The following is a 21,414-nucleotide window of genomic DNA, read 5'->3' on the forward strand; positions in this document are numbered from 1 at the left end:
TCCAGCTTCTGGTCTTTCTTGCTGAGTTGGAGCAGCCCGTTGCTTTCTGTGAGCCAAACTCTGTGGCAGCTTCTCCCATGGGAGAGTCACCACAGGACTTTGTAGTGGCGCAGGTGCCCCTCTCACCAGGTCATTCCTCTGGAGGTAATTCTCCACGTTTGGTTCCTGGACCAGCATTAAATTATTGCCCTCCTCCCCCCAGACCTACGGAATCAGAAACTCTGGGGATGGAGCCCAGCAATCGTGCTTTAGCAAGCCCTCCAAGGGAGTCTAGTGCTAACGGCTGAGGAGCGCTGAGTTAGGGCCTGGGCACGGGTGGGTCCGCAGAGCTGTCCTTTAGAGCCCGCCACGGCAGCTCTGGCATTGCAGCTTCACTCGGGGGGGGAGTCTGTCCCCCAGAAAAGGTCTGTTCAAATCCTAATCCTGGTCCCGTGAGCTTGACCTGATTTGGAAATAAAGTCACTGCAGGTAGAATTTTAAGATGAGGTCATACTGGAGCTGGGCCCTCATAAGAAGAAGAGACATAGGGACAGAGGGTTCTGAGGGGAGACGGCTGTGTACGACAGAGGCAGAGGCTGGAGTGGTCCGGCCACAAGCCAAGGAACCCTGGGAGCCACCGGAAGCTGGAAGAGGCCAGCAAGGACCCTCCCTCGGAAACTTAGAAGGGGACTTGGCCCTGCCCCTGCCGACACCTTGACTTTGGACTTGCAGCCTCCAGAGCTGTGAGGCGGTAAGTTTCTTTTCTTTTAAGCCCCTCAGTTTGCAGTCCTCTGTTATGGGGGCCCCAGGACACTAAGATAGTTGGGCATCTAAATTCCTTTAAAGTTCGGCTCTGGCACTATAAAGATTTGCGCTTGATCGCAGGTTTCCCACTGCAGGGGCTTTGGGAACAAACAGGCCCTTGGCTTTCCCACCTGACTTTCAAGACCCTCAGCTCCTCGTTCACTTCCTGTAGACACAGAGCATCAGGGGCACTGAGCAAGAGTCGGCATGTCCCATTATCCCTGCAGCTACTATTTCCTGCACAAGGTTCAACCAAGGAAAACTTTGAAACCTCAAGTGCCTTCTCTTCCGCAGCCACTGGAAGTCTTCCTAAGGGGCCTCTCCCTTCTACCAGAGGCTGTCAGTGGGGATGGGGCCTTCACCGCCAGCTGGGCAGGGAAGGATCCGGCTCCTAAATCCCATCTAATTACCTGCTTTCCCAGACCCCTCCCTGTGAAAGGGGGCGCAGGAAGCCGGGTTGGGCAGATGGGGAAGTGAGACCCTAACAAAGCCACGTCCACACAAAGTGTGGTCCCCTAGAGTGGCCCTCCTCGAGGTGAAATGGCCACGCTTTTTTCTGTTGGTAATTTCCTGTGGTTTCTTTTCTAATCCTTAGGAAATATTCACTTTCCGATCTTATTTTGCATTCTCTTTCGTAAGAGAGTCCCAAATGTTTACCTACCCCCCAGTAAGCCACATCCTCATTATCCCCAAGTTCGATCTTATCTCGAGCGATTGCAGTCACGGATTAATTTTTTTTTTAATTTTTACTGTGGTGAAATATATACAACAAAATGTGCCATTTTAGCCCATTTAAGTGTACAATTCAGTGACACGGATTTTTTTCACTTTCTTCTTAGAGTTCTTCCTACAATAAGCCTGTACAGCTTTTATGATCAGTGGGAAGAAGTGGGGAAAACTCACCAGGAACTGTCATTGCAAAAATAAAAGGAAATCGCTGGCACCCGAGGGAAGCCGGGAACCCCGCGGGGAAAAGCGCGGCCCGGAGCCGCGGGAGGCCCGGCCGAGTGCCCTTTAAGGGGCGGGGCCGGGGGCGGTGCCGGCGGCGGCGCGCTCTCCCAGGCTGCCCCGCGCGCGCGCCGGCAGTTAGGCCACGTCCCTGGCCACGTCGCGCCCGTTCTCGCCATCTTCGTCGCTTCCTCGCAGGCGTCCCCGCCGCCTGAGCCGCCCATCCCCGGGGCCGCCGCGCCGACCGCCGCCGCCATGAACATCTTCCGGCTGACCGGGGACCTGTCCCACCTGGCGGCCATCATCATCCTGCTGCTGAAGATCTGGAAGACGCGCTCCTGCGCGGGTGAGCGGCCGGGCGAGGCCCCGGGAGGCGCGGGGCCGGGCCGCCCGCAGGAGCCGCCGCCCCCGGGCCCCTCAGCGCCGGCCCGGCACACCCCTCGGCCGGCTCGGCGGGGCGGCGGCAGCCGGGAGCAGCCCGCGCGGCCCCCCGGGTGGGCGCTCGGGCCCGGGTGGGGCTGTCGCAGCGCTGGGCCCCGCTCCGCACTTTGCCCGGCCGCGAACTTGAGGCGTCGGTGAGGGGAAGGCGCCGAGCGACTGTGCGGGGCCCGGCGCTGGCGGAAAAGTTTGGGTTTGGCGGGGATCGGGGGTGGGGATCCTGCGGGCGTGCCCCTCGTGCTCGGCTCTGATGAGGTGTCTCTCGCGGCGGGGTCCCGGGTGGGGGCTGCGGAGGTGCGGGGAGCCGGCGAATCAATGGGCCGGGTTGGGGGAGGATGGGCAGGGGCGCGGCGGGTCCGGCCTGACGTGGCAGCCGGGCCGGCCCGGGGAGGTGGGACGGGCCGGAGCGGTCGGCGCCGGGGAGGTCGGCCGGTTCCCACCCTAACCTCTCTGCACACTGGGCTTCGGCTTGGGGGGTCGGGCCCGGCCTGTTCTTAAGGTTCTGTGGGCTTCGCCTGAGTCCCACATCCGGGAGCACACCCGCCTCGGGAGGGACCCTAGGAAGGTCTTTTAAGTCCATTTCTTGTGGCAGTTAATGCTGGTTTGAGAAAAAGAACTAGTTTGTCCACCCCCAAGTGCTTCCATCTAATAACGGGTTCTCTTGCAACTGCGGCGCCCGCTGCTGCTGAGGTCTCTTGTGGTCTCCTGTAATTCCTCACTCCACGTCACCAGTGAGTTGGCCGACTCCCTTCTCAGGAATACTCATTTCATGCAGGCATTGCTGGAGGCAGTGAAATGACACTTTTCCAGATAACAGCTGTGGGGGTTTTAATTCCATTAACCCCTAAAGCTTAGGAATTGTGTCTATTTTAAATCATTTCTTAAAATGCAGCGTCTTTCTTAAAGTTATTTTTTGATTCTTTGGCCTCAGTGAAATAACTTTTAGGAAATTGAGTGACTCTTTTTTGTTTTCCAGAGGCAGTAAAAGATAAAGGACCTAGGTGGCAGAGATTTCATTTCCCTGGTTTCTCTCTAAAAGTTTGCACATCTAAAGTAACACCACATCTGGGACACTGCTCTCTGCAGGTCTCACCTGTCTCTCTGGAACATAGCTGAGATCCAGGAAGTAAGCAAAAAAAAAAAAGACCTTTGAGCAATCAAAGTGAATGTGGCAAAGTTCATGTCCTGAAACCAGTACCAGTGTGTCTGACTGCTCTCAATTTATACATTGTTCTGAGGGGCTCAGTCGAATGATTTGCAATGACAGCAAATAGATTGCAATGATTATAATAGCTGACATTTAAGCACTTAATACCTGCTAGGTAGTGTGCTAAGTGCTTTCGTATAGATTATCCCATACAGTCTTTACAATTACCTTGTGAAGTAGGTGCTGTTGTCCCCTTCTATGGAGGAAGAAACTGAGTCTCAGGGAGGTGAGTAAATTAAGTGGTAACCAGGACTGAAATACAATCAGTAACTCCTAATTAAGGATTTTGAATAAATACGTATATACTTTGGTAAGAGCAAAAGTGGCCTAAGTAATTTTGTTTTAAACATTTGTTGCCAAACCAGTAGTTGGGTCATTTTTTACTGTAGTCAGAAATGTTTTTAATTTTTAGTTTTTGTCCAAAATCTCTGTAGGAATCTCTTGATCTTCTTTCATATCAGAATCCCTTCTTTTGTCAAGTCATTAATAGTTGAAGTGTACTGCCTGCTAAATATATATCTAAACTAAGATGTTTGGGAGAATTAAGTACAAATCCAGAAATAGAATTCTTAATGGGAGCTTGAGTAGAGAAAGTGAGATTTGCTATTTTGTTGTTTTTAATATTCACAGTTTTCCTTTAGGAGAGTTTAGGATAGTATAAAAAAATCAGCTAAAATAATAAAGGAAGATAAATAGTTTGTGTGTGTTTGCTTTGTAGTCTGCAGTTATAGAGCTTTATTAAACTATTTTCATTCTCAGGCTTAAGATCATTTTAGTTCTGTTACATGAATTTTCCTGGCCTTTTGAAAATCAAAATCAAAATTTACTCTAAATAAAATGCTAAATTTGACTAGGTACTTTGTTTTTCCATACTAAATTATGAAAGTCATTTAGAGACTTCTGAAAGAGTAAGAATCCGATACGAGTTTCTCAAATAACTGGAAGAGGAGACATACATCCAGGTTATGTTTCTAATTTTGAAAACGCCAATATTGAGGTTCATTTTAGGATTTTTTAAGGGGGAGTAGGGGAAGTCGATATTGCTTTAGCTCTTGTTTTGAATCAGCATTCTCTTTTGGATATATCTAACATTGTCATTACAGGGGTGCAAAGATTTTAGGTATTGTGAATTTCTCATGTTCCTGGACTACTGTTGCTGCTTGAGGCACAGTATGCTCAAGCTTTGTCTTTGTCTGCTAAGCTGACTTGGATCGCCTTGGGGGAATGGCGGTGGTGTTTAGATGAAGAGCTTCCTATCTAAATCTTCCTGTGGGCTGACAGTACAAGTGCCAATCGCCAGTGTTGAAATTACTGGTGGAGAGCCATGACCCTCCACCGTCCTCCCTTGGTCTTTCCCCTCCCTCTATCATCTATTGCTTATATCATTGTTAGCTGTTGTTTTTACGTTGCAGATTTTCATCCATCAAAGACAATGGGAATTTAAGTGTCCCTGCATGACATTTAATTGGACAATGTTTATTTTTTACATAAATGGGAAGCATCTCTTCCTTTATTGTCGACCCTGAGTACTTGAAGAAGCATTTGCATCACCTTCCCTGCTCCCTCTTTGTAGCAACTGTCCCCTCTCACCTCTTGAGTTCCAGTCTCTTGCATTGTTCTCAACATTTGTTGACAGCCTACTATGTGCAAGGCGCTGGGGTGCAGTTCAGTGCAGCAGCTTGCAGCTATTGAAGTTTCTGCTCCCAAGAAAGCTGCAATTTAGTGAAATGAAAAGATATGTTGAACAGATAAAATTATAGGGTGTCAAACTCTATAGGCGGTAAATCCTCTGGGTGTGAAGTGGTGAGTAAGATCCCAGCAAAGGCTCCTTGACCTCTAGATAAGCAAGGAATGTATAAGACCTCTGTGAAGAAACCATAGAACTTTACTGATGGGTATAGAAAATGGCCTGAATGTGTGTTCAGACTGGTCCTGGTTCGGGCAGGCTGGTGAGGAAGCAAGGTGACACTTCTCCCACGTTAATTTATCAAGTCAGAACATCCTAGTAAAAGGCTAATCAGAATTTCTTTATGGAATTGTCAGACAGGTAAATTTCATCGACAAATATAAATGCAAAAATAGTAAGTTTTTTTGGAAATGGATGTGACTCAACCAATTGGGCTCCCTTCCACCGTATAGGAGGTCCAGGGTTCAATGCCCAGGGCCTCCTGGTTAGGGCAAGCTGGCCCACGCAGGAATGTGGCCCTGTGCAGGAGAGCACCGCTGCATGGGAATGACTCCTCGCATGGAAAAAGCTGCCCTGCACAGGACTGCCGACCCATGTGGAGAGCTGGCACAGCAGGATGACTCAACAAGAGACACAGAGGAGAGAAAAAAAGAAGATGTAGTAGAACGGAAGCTGAAATGGCGCAAGAGAGTGATCACCTCTCTCCCACCCTGGAAGATCCCAGGGTTGGTTCCTGGAGCCACTTAATGAGAATACAAGCAGAGGGGGAAGTGGATGTGGCTCAAGTGATAAGGCCTCCGCCTACTATAGAGGAGGACCCAGGTTCAATCCCTGGGACCTCCTGGTGAAAAAGAAGAACGAAAATAAAATGTGCCTATGTGGTGAGCAGAGTGCCCATGCAGTGAGCCGAGTGCCCAAGTGAGTCCCTGCGTGGTGAGCCAGTGCCTGCACAAGTGAGTCACTCAGCAAATTGATGACACAACAAAAGAGAGACAAAGGGAAGAGTCAGAGTAAAGCGCAGCAGAGACCAGGAACTGAGGTGGCACAATTGACAGGGAACATTTCTCCACATCAGAGGTCCCCAGGATTGAATCCCTCTGAATTCTAGAGGAGAAAGATGAGAAGACAGAAAAAGAGAAATAGATACAGAAGATCACACAGCAAATGGACATAGCAAAAATCATCAGAGAAGGGGAGGGGGAAATAAAACTTTTTAAATATTAAAAAAAAAATACAAGCAGACACAGAAGAACACACAGCAAATGGGTACAGAGAGCAGACAATGGGAGATGGGGTCAGGGGAGAAATAAAAATGTTTTTAAAAAAATAGTTTTTTAAGGAATAGTAATAAAGGACGATGTGCCATCCAGATATCAAAACAAATTGAAAGCCACAGTACTTAGAAGTTTGGTATTGGCACAATCACCGACTAATAAATAAATGACACATAATACGTGTTTGCTATTATAGGAATTTAAAATATGTTGAAGATGGCATTCCACGTCAGTAAGGAAGGAATCATTAAATGATGATCAATAAGCAGCAATCTGGGGAAAAATAAAATTACAGCCCTACCTTACAACATACAGAAAAAAAAAATTCTAGTTGGATTAAAGGTAATGTGCAAAGCAAGATAAGAATATATTTATCGGGAAGCAGATTTGGCTCAACTGATGGCGAGTCCATCTATCATATAGGAGGTCCAGGGTTCAAACGCAGGGTCTCCTGACCTGTGTGGTGAGCTGCCCACATGCAGTGCTGATGAGCAAAGAGTGCCCTGCCATGCAGGGATATCCCCCACGTAGGGGAGCCCCACGCGCAAGGAGTACGCCCTGCAAGGAGAGCTGCCCAGTGCGAAAAAAAGCGCAGCCTGCCCAGGAGTGATTTTGCACATACAGACAGCTGATGCAGGAAGATGACACAACAAAAAGAGACACAGAATCCCAGTGCCACTGACAAGAATGCAAGCGGACAGAGACTTAACACACAGCAAATGGACACAGAGAGCAGACAACAGCAGGGGGAAGGGGAGAGAAATAAATAAAAAATAAATCTTAAAAAAAAAAAATGTATTTATCTAATACAGGGGTGGAGGAGGTCTTAAGCAAGAGACAAAGCCCGGAAGCTATAAAAAGGGAAAGATACACAAATTAGAGTATAAGAATAAGCCTGTATGACAGTAGGCAACCTCAGTCATTTCAAGAAATACTTTTTGAAACCTGGTCAATGGAGAAAAAGCAGGACAGCGGCCCTGTTTGCAAGCATCATCAAAGTTAAAGGACATGCAATAAACTGAGAAAAAATACCTGCAATGTGTCTAAGTGACAAAAAGTTATATCCATAATAAAGCACTTCTACAAATAAAAAAGATAAGAGAGAAACAGGCAAAGTGGACAGTCCATGGAAGACTGACAAAAGGCCAGTTGCCTAAAAGAATGCCCAGCAAAATGGGGATACTGGTATTTGCCCAGTTGGCAGAAGTTTACGATACCTAATGTAGACAGGAGTGTGAAGAGGAGGGCGTTCCCAGCCAGTGGTAGTGGATCACAGTCTTTCTGGGGGAAAATTGACAGTTTTTAACAATTTCAAATGTCTGTGCCCTTTGTTTATCCCAGCAATTCTACAGAGGTTGTTGTCATTGTTTGAATGAACTAAATACAGGCATAAAGATGGTCATTGTACCTATTTAAGCACAAAACAGTCTGTAGGTACAAAGGTGTTCTTGCAGAATTTATAACAACAGAAACCATCCACAATGCACGTGTCTCTTAATGGGGTATTCACACAAATTTTGGTACATCCGTCCTCTGGGACACTGCATCCCTCACAAAGAATAAACTAGAGCTTTGAAGCAGAATGAATTTGAGATATTAAATTGAAAAAGGAAACTAAAATAAAAGATTGGCCCCAATTTAAGAGGAAAGCCAATACAGGTGCACAAACACAGAAAAATCCTGGGAAGTGACACTGAAAATGGAGGTAGGAAAAGTGTTAAAAAGAGCCTTTTGCTTTTTCTTCCACATATTTTAGCACAGTTGGAATTTTTAATAAAATAATTAGCATAGAGTTCTTTGAAAACAAGAAAAAGTGATCAAACCATGCACCGAGTTGTTGTATCAAGCAGTCACGATGCACAGGATGGCATAAAGCACTTGGCCTTTTCTCTTTCCAACAGTCCCACAAGGCTGGTAACCTTGTCCATATTATAGATCCAGAAAGTGAGGTGTAAGAGGCTGAGACGGTTTCGGGCTCAGGCCTGCCTGCGAGGTCACTGGCTGAGCTGGATCCCAGCCTCTTCCCCCGTCACACTTCGAAATAAGCTCAGGAGCCTTGTTGGGAGACATCTCCTAACTCTTGGATTGCTGAATCCAGGAGCACTTCATGGGTGTTGGAAGAACACCCAGGTTCTTTAACAGTCAAATGACTGTCCCCAGGAGCCCTCGCCGAATGCTAGGTGCTCCCTGGGGCCTGACCTGCAGGGCGTGGCTACATCTCTGCTGGTACTAGGACCAAAACGATGTGTGGGAGGCTTTCCTGCTTGGTTGATGGATCTGTTCTGTTAAATTATGTTGCAGCTTGAAAGGGTTTAAGACTACACTAAAGAGTTGTGGGCTTTTATTAAACTTGGCACAGTAGGAAAAGGCAGGAATGGCATTCTTAAGTTGAATAAGCAATTTCCATTCATTGAGTTCTTAATGGGGGTGCAAATGTGGACGTCTATCTGTGAGCACTTGTTCCCCGACAGCCTGAGCATGCTTGGCTCTCAGAAACTGACCATGGGAACCCCTCTGCTTAGTAGCAGGTGTACCCCCTGCTACCCTAAGCTGGGACCCCTGCCTTCCTGTGAAGATAGGATCCAGTCTTTCTGTTTGAAAGGAAGAAGCTGCTACTCGCTAATCAGGATTCCAGGACAGGGAGAACGGGCCAGCTGTGTAAGCATGCTTAGATTCGTCCGTAGCCGCCCGTCTATGGCTTCCACGATGCTGTCAAGCTCCAGTCCACACGGCGCCCGTCCCTCCACTCAGGGGTCCGCCTGCCCTAGTGGGTCGTGAAATAGAGCAGAACCCAGACTGCATTGTCTCTTTATCCTTACAGACACACAGGATGACTTGGAAATTCTTCAGAAGTATAATCCCCAAATACCGCAAAATGAGACTTTACCCCCTGGCATGAAAATGAATTCCATTTTCCTTTGTCCATTTTGTTCACTCAATCAGCAGATCTTTTCTGAGCCCTGCTGTGTTGTCAGACCCAGCACTCAGCACAGGGAATACAAAGTCGAGTAAGGTACTACCTGCCTTGAGAGATCTCAGGGTCTGGTGAGGGGTGGAGAGAGGAGGTGGTGTGGGATAACCACGGTGGGGTTTTTTAATACTTGTGGTAATAGGAGCAGGGACGGCAGCTGGCCTGGAGTCCTTCCCATTAGACACTTGCCGAGGAATGGTGTCTTTAAAGATGGCCTCCCAGAGGAGCTGCTGCCAGGCTCTCAAAGGGGAGGGCTAAAAGTGAGACTGATGCTTTAGTAGAGGAATGCTGAAAATGAGGACGAAATTTTAAATCTGCCTAGCTTCCAAAGTTCCCATTAGAATAAAACCTTTATGACAAAACTTGTATGTATTCTGCTTTTTTAATTTAAAATATTGAAAAAGACCATATAGGAAATGAGCTGGAAATCTACCTCTCCAGGTTTCCACACATATCAGATGTGAACTGCATACTCCCTCTTCTTTTACCCCATCTTGTCTTCTCTCCCATGTTCTCTCTCTGTTTACGTCAGCCTTGTTGATTCTTCTTTGGAACGTTAATCTTTGATAGGGGAAAGTTCCCCGTTACTGGGGAAAGACTAAAAGGAGCAGATTTACTGTCTGTATCTCCTCTTTTGGCCCTTAAAATTGGTTACTGTTGCTGAATCTGGAAAGATAAGAGTCAAAGTTTTGCTTTCAATGTAGGTGTTTTTGTGACTAGGCTAGAACTGCAATTATTCATACTTAGAAATAACACTCCTATATCCAGTCTTTTAATTTCAGCAAGCTGCAAAAAAGATTTTTTTGTAAAATATCATTGAAAATATCATTGTGTTTTTCCTCTTTCTAAGGAATGTTGCTAATGATTTGGAGGCAGTGACATTTTTGTTAAATACATGCATACTGAAATTAAATGCATTATACACATATATGCCTAATAGTATGATGAGGTATGAAATTTGCTTTGTGGGTTAGGGTGGATAAGAAACCTGCTCATCACTGGGCTGTTTTTCTCTTCTGACATTTAGTTAGAGCTCAGCTTCCTTAATGAATTTGCTCAGTCACGAATAGTTCATGTCCTTTGTTGCACAAATATTTGGCCGAATAGATGACAAAAAAAGCCACATGGACACTTTGTAAACTTCTGAAGTTACCTCTGCTGAGCCTGGATATGCCCCAAATGTGCTCTTGAGGTGGGTTGGTGGTTGAGAGTGGAAACCAGTTTCAAAGTGATGAAAGACTGCTGCTTCTGAAGACTGGTTGCAGCCTCAGATTCCCATCCTGGCATAGCATCCAGGAATAGTTTTATATGAATATGAGGTTTGGTTGTGTGATGAATCTACGACATGGAATTTAATTTAAAAAAAATTTTTAAGATTCATTTATCCCCCTCTCTCCCATTGTTTGTGCATTCTGTCTGCTCTCTATCCATTCGCTGCCTGCTCTCTATGTCTGTTCATCTCTTTAGGAGGCACTGGGAACCGAACCTGGGACCTCCCATGTGGGAAAGAGGGGCTCAATCACTTGAGCCACCTCAGCTCCCTGCTTTGTTATATCCTTCATTGTCTTTCCTCCTTATATCTCCTTGTTGCACCATCTTGTTGCATCAGCTCACCATGCCTGCCCGTTGCACCAGCTTACTGTCTTGCTCGTCTTCTCCAGGAGGCACTGGGAACTGCACCCAGGACTTCCCGTGTGGTAGGCAGGAGCTCAGTCACTTGAGTCACATGCACTTCCCTAATTTTGTAAAATTTTAACATACCCAAGTAGATGCCACCCTCACCAAAGAGGTCACACCTCTTTTCCAGGGAATTTGTTACTGCTCAGGCTTGTCCTTAATCAAATTAGATTCTAACTCCATCCTCAAAAGATTTGTCACCAGGGAGATATTGTGGAACATAAAGATACTGAATGTAACAGGTTATAACACTGTCTAAATCACATAAGTATTAAAATAAATTTATTCCTTTGTGAGGTGACATAGTTGAGAAATAGTGTTCATTTGAACCTTATACATCCTGTTCTCTTGTAATTAAGTCATTTTCCTAGACTCACCCATCATAGGTAGACAGAAAAGGTGTTAGAACAACCCCAGAGGTGCATGCTCAGAAATGTTAAGAAAAAGAAGACTTATAACTGCTCTTATTGATTTAGTGTTGTCCCCAGCATCTGCTTCTGACCCGTGGTATCTCCACTTTCCATAGCTGCACTTCCTGCACAGTGTTAGCTGCAGAATCATAAAGCTCTTTGAGGCTTCTCTAATACTTTCCCTTTGTTTCTTTAGGTATTTCTGGGAAAAGCCAGCTTCTGTTTGCACTGGTCTTCACAACTCGTTACTTGGATCTTTTTACTTCATTTGTTTCATTATATAATACATCTATGAAGGTATAGTATGTCATCCAATAGAATGTATTTTCCCATAACGCAGACTCATGGAAACTAATTGATGTCAGCTGGGTTTTAATTATTTAAAACCTTTGAGAATAATGTCTAGATATGCTCCTGTTGTCTTAAGTTTTTAGAACCCTTGCTCATATGACTGGGAATAAAAGAGTTATCATTAACCTTTTTTTTTTTCAGTGTGTAATTAAAGTACTTTGAGTTTTAAGATTTTTTTTCATCTTAAGTTCCTTGAGGGTGCCGAATCTTCTAAAACTCTTGATAGTCCTATAAGAAAGAGGGATGCTGTTTTTAATAGCATATTGCTGGGTTTCCCTTGGGAGTCAGGAGTTTCCCACTGCTTGAAAATGTTTGTGTACCACCTAACAAATGGTATACCACTGATGGGAGATGCTCCATGCTTGGGGAGGCACTGGCCTACGTGAGCCTCAGTGCCTCACAGTCAGTGCACTCATACATACTAATACAGGGTCAAGCACTTTCCTGGCATGGAGGATATGGCAGGAAGCAAGCAGAAGAGCTTAGAGACTGGTGGAGGAGAGTAGACAAACCATCACAATACTAAATGATTGCAAATGATGAAGGAAAACTATGGGGCCTTCTCAGGAGGTGTAATAGGATTTTTTTTTTTAAGGCCTGGGGATTGGACCCAGGACCTTGTATGTGGGAAGCTGGCGTTCAGTCACTGAGCCACATCGGTTCCCTGAGTTGGTTTTTTGTCTGTTTTGCTTGTTTTTGTTTTTTCAGGAGGCACCAGGACCCAAACCCAAGACCTCCCATGTGGGAGGCAGGCACTCAACTGCTCGAGCCACACCCAGTTCCTGTAATAGGATTTTAATTTCTCTAATTTATTCTGCAAATTATTTTTCAAATTCTTATTGCTACAACTGCTCTAATAAATTTAATATTGATACCTTATTGAGGAACTTTACAAGCCCTGGACCTATCGGCATAGCTAAGGAAGTAATATTTAAGCTAAAGCCCACTGGTGTGTTTAAAATAACTCCTTCCAGCACTGGTTGTTCAAAAGTGGTTTTAGAAACACAGGTCAGAGTAGAGTAAGCAATATTTAAGCCCATGATCCTTACTAAAAAGCAGATTTGTGTTACCTATAGTTTTTTCATTCTTCATTACTAAGTAATAGGGCCTTGGTATCAGTAAACTAGCCTACGTAAAAACTGCTAGGTGCCTACTAGTTGTCTAGTCAAGTTGAGGCTGCAAAGGTTAGAGGGGTGTGAGCAAGAGTCCCTCCTCCCTCCCCACCAGGAGAAACCCCTAGGTGTTTACAGGAATCCTTCCTTCTCGCTCATAGTTTCCAAGTATATCTCTGAAAATCAGTGGAGAGTGAGCTGAGTTTTATGTGCTTGTGTCTTTTTATTATAAATGCCAAGCAACTGCTGCTTCCTAGCCACTAAAGCCTTCATGGGCATCATCTCAGCTGGCCATAGTTGGGGACTGGCATGACCCTGGCTAAAGTGCCTCGGCTAGATGTTCCCCTGGAGGGGGTCTTTGTGTGTATGTAGATGTATGTGTGTTTTGTTTATAGGTGTAGGTTCTATATCGTCATGTTCTTATTCATATACGTGTATTTGTGTGTGTGGCGGCAAGTACCTATTTATATATCTGTAGAAAGAACCCTTAACAGCATAAGCTATCATAAGATACCAGTGGTCCTTTTTTATTTTTTATTTATTTTTTATACTTCTTTGATATATGGGTATAGGATCTAACAATTTCAATACCATGTTGGCTGTTCAAGTACAAATATAACTTCCCCATATCATAGCTATGTGGTGTGGTCTCGCGGGCAATTTAGCATCTTTTTTCCCTGACCATAGGTAGGTGTGATGACTGTTCCCATCGTCCCGTTAAGTCACTAACACCACATTTTCCTAGTTTAGTTTTGCAAGTTGTCTTTCCAAAGGAGAAAAGGAGTACCAGGCAGTGCAGCCAGTGTCCCAGTTGTCTCCATTTGTGGGCCTAAAACTCCATAATCTTTAAATTGGTGCAATTTCAGAATGTCAACCTTGTCCTTGGGGTCAGATGAATATAGGTGTTTGTCCTTCTGGTGGTGGAAGAACACACAACTTAGTTGTAAGACTTTGTGCACAGCATGAATTACATTGTTACCCTTGCTTAATAAAGTACCCGTTAAGAAATATTTTCATTCTGGAAGGAAGTGTGTGGATTTTGAACTATATTGAATTTTACATTCTTTTTTTTTTTCTTATGATGGTATATAGCCATTTAAAATGAAATTAAAAATGCATTTCTTTGGTAATTTCTTAAAAAGTTAAACATGACTGACAGCAATCCCACACCTAAGTATTTACCCAAGAGAAATGAAAACTTATATTCACACAAAAACCTGTACACAAATGTTTATAGCAGCTTTATCCATCATCCCCCAAATTGGAAACAACTCACATGTGCTTTAACTGTTGAATGGATAAGCAAACTGCGGTACCTCTACACATGGGCCTCTTGGGTTACTATGCAGCGATAAAAAAGAACAAATTATTAATAACATGCAGCAACATGGTTGAGTGACTATGCCAAGTGAGAGAAGCCAGACTCAAAAGACTCCATACGGTATGATTCCAGTTGCATGACGTTCTGGAAAAGGCCAAACTGTAGGGACAGAGTCCAGGTCAGTGAGGGCCAGGGGTTGGTTTAGGTCTGGAGGGGGGCAGGGGGGCAGGGTTGGACTACAAAGGGGCAGCATGGGGGAATATTTTGGGGTGATGGGACTGTTCTGTGTCTTAACTTTGGGTGACGGGTATATGTCTCAGAATTATACAGCCAAAACATTGAATTTCATTATATTTAAATTCAGAAATACCAGAAGAAGAAAAAAGCTGAGGTGAAAAAGCCATTTCTCCTTTCTGAATACATGGATGCTGTATAAAAGCTGAGGGAATTGGAACAGCCGTGAGGTGCTGATGACTTGGTGTTTTCTCTTTTGTCTTCAGCTTATCTACATTGTCTGCTCCTATGCCACCGTGTACCTGATCTACATGAAGTTTAAGGCAACCTACGATGGCAATCACGATACCTTCCGAGTCGAGTTCCTGGTGGTCCCTGTGGGAGGCCTCTCGTTTCTAGTCAATCATGATTTCTCTCCTCTCGAGGTTAGCGAAGAGGTTGCTTACTGGTCATGCCTTGTTCTTAGGAAAATAGATCTGTTCACAGTTAACGTGAGGTTAGTTTGTTTTTTAATTTGGCACACTTCTGCTGCACCATACACTATTTGATGCAAACAGTGGACAGTAGTTAAGTGCCCAGGTATTTGGGTGTCTGCTGACAGGTTAGTGCCCGACGCCTTTGGAATGTAAACTTAAGGCAGCATTTCACAGTCTTGATGTCTCCGCTGTCACACACAGTGCCCTGCCTGTCTGTGAGTTTGCAGCACATGGTCTTTCCCCTACTGTTTCCCCACTTGTGTTTTTGTTGTGTACAGATTTCTCACTGACTTCATTCCTTGGGAAAGTAGTGTGCACGGCAGCCCTGGCAGTGCAGCACAGGGCCTGCTCCTGAGTGCCCTCTCCTTCCCCAGCATGAGCTGCTGCATGGGACCCTGGGTTTATTAAGTTACCATACTGCTCTGGGTTGTCTGGTAGATTCTGAGAGTGCCTTGACTTTTCAAAATACTCCCACTACTACTAGCAAGTCCTCCTGTCATCAGCATGAATAAAGTGCATCAGCATGAATCCAGTCTCATAACTTTTGATTTAATCGCACCAAAAATCCTAAAGAATAAGAAAAATAACAAAAGCATTTAGGTGGTTTGGAAAGGAAAAGTGGAGGTCACTTTGTGAGGAAAACCAGCCACAAGGGAATGGGAAGACTCTGGTCAACAGGGTTTTTGACACAAGAGAAAGCGGGGTTGATTCCAGACCCCTGATTTAGAGTGGGACAGGCTTATCCAGGAGATATAAATATAGATAGAAATCATATAAATAGATTCATAGAAATTGTATCGGGAAGAAGGAGACATTGGAGAAGCAAGGTAAAGAAAATTAAGAGTAGAGGCATCCACAGGCAGCACCCATGCCTCTTAAATGTTGCTTAAGTTTGTGTGCTTTACTCAGTTGCTGATTTACCGTTTTGGGTTAAGATACCCAGACTCCCAGGCCCCCTGCTGCTTTCTGCGCTGCTCTGCGAGGCCAGTAACCAAGAGTTTCCTGTAAAGTCATGGTGAGCACTGGGTCCTGAACAAATTTGCTGTTTATCTTACAGATTCTGTGGACCTTCTCCATCTACCTTGAGTCGGTGACTATCCTCCCACAGCTCTTCATGATCAGCAAGACAGGCGAGGCGGAGACCATCACCACCCACTACCTGTTCTTCCTGGGCCTCTACCGTGCTCTGTATCTCGTCAACTGGATCTGGCGCTTCTACTTTGAGGGCTTCTTCGACCTCATTGCTGTGGTGGCCGGCGTAGTCCAGACCATTCTGTACTGCGATTTCTTCTATTTGTACATCACAAAAGGTACGTCGGGCTGTGTCCTGCCTGCAGCTTCCTCAGGCGCTCTTCATTTTTCTTCATTCTTTTTTCTGCGCCTCAGACTGCTTGATTTCAGTTTTCTTTTCTTCAAGTTCACTGATTCTTCTGCTTGCTCCAATCTGCTGCTGAACCCCTCTAGGGAGTTTTAAGTTTCTGTGCACACTGATCTTCTGCTCTGTTTAGTTTCTTTTCATACTTTCCATCCTTTTCTTGATATTCTCTGAGTTCATGTATTGTTTTCCTGAGTTCTTTGTCCATGGTTTCCTTTAGCTCTTTGAGCATATTTAGGATCATTTTTTAAAAGTCTTTGGAATGTCCCAGGTCTGATCCTCTTCACTGATGGTTTCTAATGCCATCAAGTCACTGGGTAACCTTGGACAACTGATCATCCTTCCCTGAGTGTCCCTCTGCTCAACCGTAAAGTCATTGAGCAAGCATTGAGTGCCAGCCTGAGAAGTACTAGGAGTGTGGAGATGAAAAAGCCACTTCAAAACAGGAGTGGATTTGAGCAGGGTCAGCAGCAGTGCCTGAGGCCTGCAGGCAGGGTGCTGTGTAAAAGGGATGGTGAAGGTGGTGACCTGGGGATCCCCATGGAGACCTGGAACATGCAGGCTGCAACTTCCACGTCCAGCCAAGTTGTGCCAAGTGGGAATATGGGCCCAGTGGTGGCAAACTCTTGATTTTTTTTTTCCAAGAGAAACAGGAAACACAAAACTTTATTCAAGCAGGCCAAGCAAACCAAACTCACCGGTAGACGCGTTTAGACTGTGGCCGCCAGTTTGAAACTCCTAATGAGATCCTATGATAAGACTTTTTCAGACTCAAAGATAGTACAATTCTAATTGATCTGATGTTCTGATTATGTTTTCATATGAAACATGCTTTTTTTTTTAATGTGGTTTTTTTTTAACTCTAATATTAAAAGTATTACTATGGGGGAAAAAAGAAAATAAAAGTATTACTGTGGAAAATGGAATAAATATAAACAAGAAAATTATATTCCTAATTAGTCCTAATCCCATCCCTCCAAAGTTAATATGTTGGTGAATTTACTTCCGGTCTTTTCTCTCTGCATATATTATATAAATATATATGCATACATCTCTCTCTCTGTGTATATATCTATGTATATATGATATAACATATCAATAACATCTGTTAACATAAATCTTCTAAAATTATGAGTGTTTTGGTTTAGCATCCTCTATTTTTTACATACCATGACATTGTGAACTTTTTCCATGTCATTATATATTCTTAATAGTTTTATAAAAATTCCACCATATGGATTTATCATAATTTATTTAACCATGAACCTCTTGTACATTCAAGAGTATTTCTTGTCTTCTAGTTTATCAATAGAATTGCAGTGCACATCCTTAGACACAAATCTTGGTGTACATATCTGATTGTTTCTTTAGGATAACAAGGGGAATTGAGGGTCAAAAGACTTGGATATTTTTAAGACTCTCATATATATAATTAAACATTATTAATAAAAAGCCATACCATTGTTTAAAAACAGTGCTTAAATCAGCATCCTTGTATATATGGGTTTTTTTGCATTTATATGAATAAAGACATGTGGACTTGATAAAAATCAAATGGAAGCTTTGGTGCTTGCCCAGAAAAAAATGCATATTTATGCATATGCACACAAATTTACACGTACAAGTTTTAGGGAATTCAGGATCTCCTGAAACCCAACTTTTCATCCCAATTAAGAATCCCTGGTGTAGAATAAAATTCTTTTGGGGGAAACGTTTTGTATAAGGGCATGCCCATTTTATCTCTTGTTTAGAATCCAAAAATTTCATAGACCTTCCTACATAATAGCTATATTTTAATATATATTGATTGAGGTGTGGGGGAGTCACAATGAGAAAAAAAATGAATTCATGTTTCTTAAATCAGCTCTGGACCTTGTGAATTTAGGGACCTAGTCCTCACCCAGGACTCCTCAGATGGGTAATCACTGTCCTTGGAGCTTGTGAATGTGACGCTAACAGGCTGGCTAGATGCAGGGCCCTGGACTGGCCTCTTAGCACAGACTGTGCTGACTCTAACTGAGATGAGATTTCACAAAATCTGTTTCATATACATCTTTATATTTCAGAGGGCTTTGTTTAATGACAACAAAATCAATTGACTGTTGTCAAAAACCTATTCTCCTTGTACCTTTCTCTGTAGACTCCTGTGTATGACAGACTTTTAGGAATGGGTGAAGGAAGCCTTTTTATGACTGAATGGTTGTCACTAACCGTAAGCTATTGTGTTTTTTTTTTTTCTGTCTCTGACATTCTAGTACTCAAGGGGAAGAAACTCAGCTTGCCAGCTTAAGTGCCAAAGACCGTCACCAGCATCTGTCCTTCAGGGTGCTCGGACAGAATTCCTACCACAGCAAAGGCAAAAGATGCTTGATATGAAGAATCAGAAACTTAACTCTTATTGCAGATAGTCATCAGTGACTCTGTAAGGACGCAGATGAAAAGAACCAGAAGGTTTCTGTTTAATGCATCTTGCCTTATCTTTTTTTATTACTATGTACAAAGATTTTTTTACACAAAGAAACTTAATGCTGTATTAATAAATTCAGTGTGTAGCTTCAATTGGGGTAGTTCCAAAAGTGAAGATTTTGTGAGGAATAAGTGCAAACATTTTTTTTATTTTAAAAACTTTTTGAAATTGTTGATTCTTTGTGTCTACAATGAAATTGTATTCCTTAACAATTGGTAGATTATATATTCTTCCATCTTTCAAACTTGCATTCCACTATATTTATTTTTTTGCCAAAAGGTGAGTTATATCTGTTTGAAATCTGAGACACTATGCTCAATTTGGCATATATGTGCAAATTTATTGACACCCAATGTGGAAATCCTTCCCTGGACATCACAACACTACATTTCAGGCTGGCGTGGATGACTTGCAAGTCTCGTTTTTCATTACCAAAATTGAAGATTCTGAATACAGATGGAGTCTCATTTTAGGGTCACCACAGGTGCCTGCCCCCTTCCTCTGCTGAAAACTGTGGGTTTGAGACTGTTCCAAGGGTGCTGACGACAGCAGTGGGCAGGGCGTCAGGGCTGCTTGCTGTCTGAGTGGGGGTTGGAAAGGACATGGGTCACTGTCTTGGATACAGGACTCTCCTCCCCTGAAGATGGATGTATGTTGTCATCTGTCACATCAGTTCACACTTCTAAAGGGGTACTGCAGCCATGGCCGTGCTCAGATCCAGGCAGCTTTGCCTGTCACTTTCAGGTAGTAAAATGATTTACTTTTTTTTTTTAATTGGCAACACCAATGACCATTCCTTATATTCGTACATCTTTTTTTTTTATGTTTTTTTTTTCTTTTTTTAACTGAACTCTTGCATGATTTATCTTGTGTTATCATCCTAAATAAACATCTTATTAAACGTAGAATAAATTGTCTTTGCTTATGGCTTAGACTTTTGGAACATCCTATGCTGGGATAATTTTTTTGTTTCTCAATTGGCAATAAAATCTCTATAGAGGTGCAAACATTCAGAGCCCACTTAAGAGTCTATAAAGTTTTTGTATTTTGTGGAAATATTTGATTTTTTCCATCTTGATTTTTCCATTATACTGATTTTCTCCATTTTTCCTTTGATGTATTCAGAGTCCATGACTTTGTTTTGATGTGATGCACCGTGAATATTAAAGTGTTGAATTTTTAGCAGTGCTTACTGAAGAAGGGTGTAGTATTTTTGCTTTCTGCATTAAAATATCTTCTGGCAGAAGGAAGCTGGATGGGTTTTATTTTTTATTTGGTGTGTTTCTTAACTGTAATCTAAATTTGCAATGCAACTGAATAGTTGAACCCCGTCTACATCGCTCTTATTTCACTTTTCCCTCTTTACCTCATGATTTTGCTTTTGTATGTCAGAGTAACTCTTTCCTTCTAGCCTCCTAGTTGGTTTCTGGTTTTACCCTCTTTGGAAGATTCTGAGCATGAGGGACAGATGGGAAACCCCATCATGATAAGTGGGATGGACTGCTTCCTGCCCAAATGGGCTGGTGTGTACCAGACACCAGCTGAGGCACGCGGCCCAGGCAAGGAGCTAACACCTCAGCACCCTGTCTGCTGTGCTGCCCAAGCAAAGATAAAATGGACCGAGATGTCACTGCCATTTTCGTGGTCAGCAGGGAGGACGTCCTAATGACTTGGGTGCCTCAGTTGTGTGCAGGGACTTGAGCAGCGTCCTCGCTCCCCCTGGAAATAAAGGCCTTGTATGCCACATCATGAAGCACTGTCAGTTACTTTCACTTCCTGAATAAAGGTTATTGGGTAACTAATATTTTTTGTAGAGATGTTTTTGCGTGTGTGTGTTTTTTTAAAAGCATAAAGAGAAATAAAGGAAACTTTAACTTGGCCAGTAAGTGATGACGGCATGAAAAGCTGCTGGCTTTGGGCTGCTAATACCCCAGTCCGTTCCCTGTCCAATTCAATGACAGTGAGTATGCTCCTGGCTTGACAGGTTGAGAGAGGAGTAGGAAGAGAAATATGTGGCAAAAGAAAAAAGGGTAGGTGAAAAGGCCTGGCTAGAGAAGATTCAGTCCAGCATTTCCAAAGATGGCACCAGCCTGGGCAATTTCCTGGACAGGTCAAGCAGTGAGTGAGCTTGTTATCACAGAAGTTGTAAATGATTTGTGAGGAGGGAAGCACAAGCTGCCTTTGAGCCTTGGTTCTCTACACTCCAGTACTTCCCTCAGCTGCACGGAGCAACTCCTGCCTCTCAGGATTTCTGTGAGAATTAAGCAAACACATGTCAGTAGTGCTCACAGTGCAAAGCCTGGCACATGCCAAGCACCTCAGCCGCCCCCTTTTCTCTCCCTCTGTGGCTAGCTTAGGACAGATACCTCAAAGCTAGCTGAGAACCAGTTCTAGCCCCTCTGACCTATCTGATGACATCAGTTTTTGCTAGGTCTGGAACCCCACAAACAAGAAAGCAGAGGTGTAGAAATGGATTCTGCGAGGCCATGCAGAACCACCCATCTGATTTGGGATGAGCCAAATTAAGGCCACATACCCCTTGTTCCCGTGCGCCTTCGCCCTCTACTGGCTGGATGTGGAATCGCCCAGGACCCTGCACTCTGCCTGGTCTGGGTTAGACTTTACAACATGGCATCTTCTGTAGGTGCTGTGGGGGTTTGCTCCAGTTTTTAAACAATCCTCT

General features: G+C 43.9%; 1 protein-coding gene across 1 annotated transcript; it reads left to right on the top strand.

The window, feature by feature from the left end:
• Positions 1-1,839: 1,839 nt before the first annotated feature.
• Positions 1,840-20,533, top strand: KDELR2 (KDEL endoplasmic reticulum protein retention receptor 2). Its single transcript, XM_004459693.4, has 5 exons — positions 1,840-2,077; positions 11,592-11,692; positions 14,680-14,838; positions 15,947-16,199; positions 18,520-20,533. Exons 1-5 carry the CDS (start codon positions 1,987-1,989, stop codon positions 18,552-18,554), a joined length of 639 nt encoding a protein of 212 aa, XP_004459750.1. The 5' UTR covers positions 1,840-1,986; the 3' UTR covers positions 18,555-20,533.
• The last annotated feature ends 881 nt before the right edge of the window (positions 20,534-21,414 follow it).

Source organism: Dasypus novemcinctus, chromosome 23 (assembly GCF_030445035.2).
Source record: "Dasypus novemcinctus isolate mDasNov1 chromosome 23, mDasNov1.1.hap2, whole genome shotgun sequence".
Lineage (NCBI taxonomy): Eukaryota > Metazoa > Chordata > Mammalia > Cingulata > Dasypodidae > Dasypus > Dasypus novemcinctus.

Bases quoted from the DNA above. Each gene is read 5' to 3' on its own strand.
- KDELR2 (XM_004459693.4), top strand. From the start codon at position 1,987: ATGAACATCTTCCGGCTGACCGGGGACCTGTCCCACCTGGCGGCCATC. The intron at 11,693-14,679 runs GTATAGTATGTC...TTTTGTCTTCAG, and splicing joins TATATAATACATCTATGAAG to CTTATCTACATTGTCTGCTC. The intron at 16,200-18,519 runs GTACGTCGGGCT...CTGACATTCTAG, and splicing joins CTATTTGTACATCACAAAAG to TACTCAAGGGGAAGAAACTC.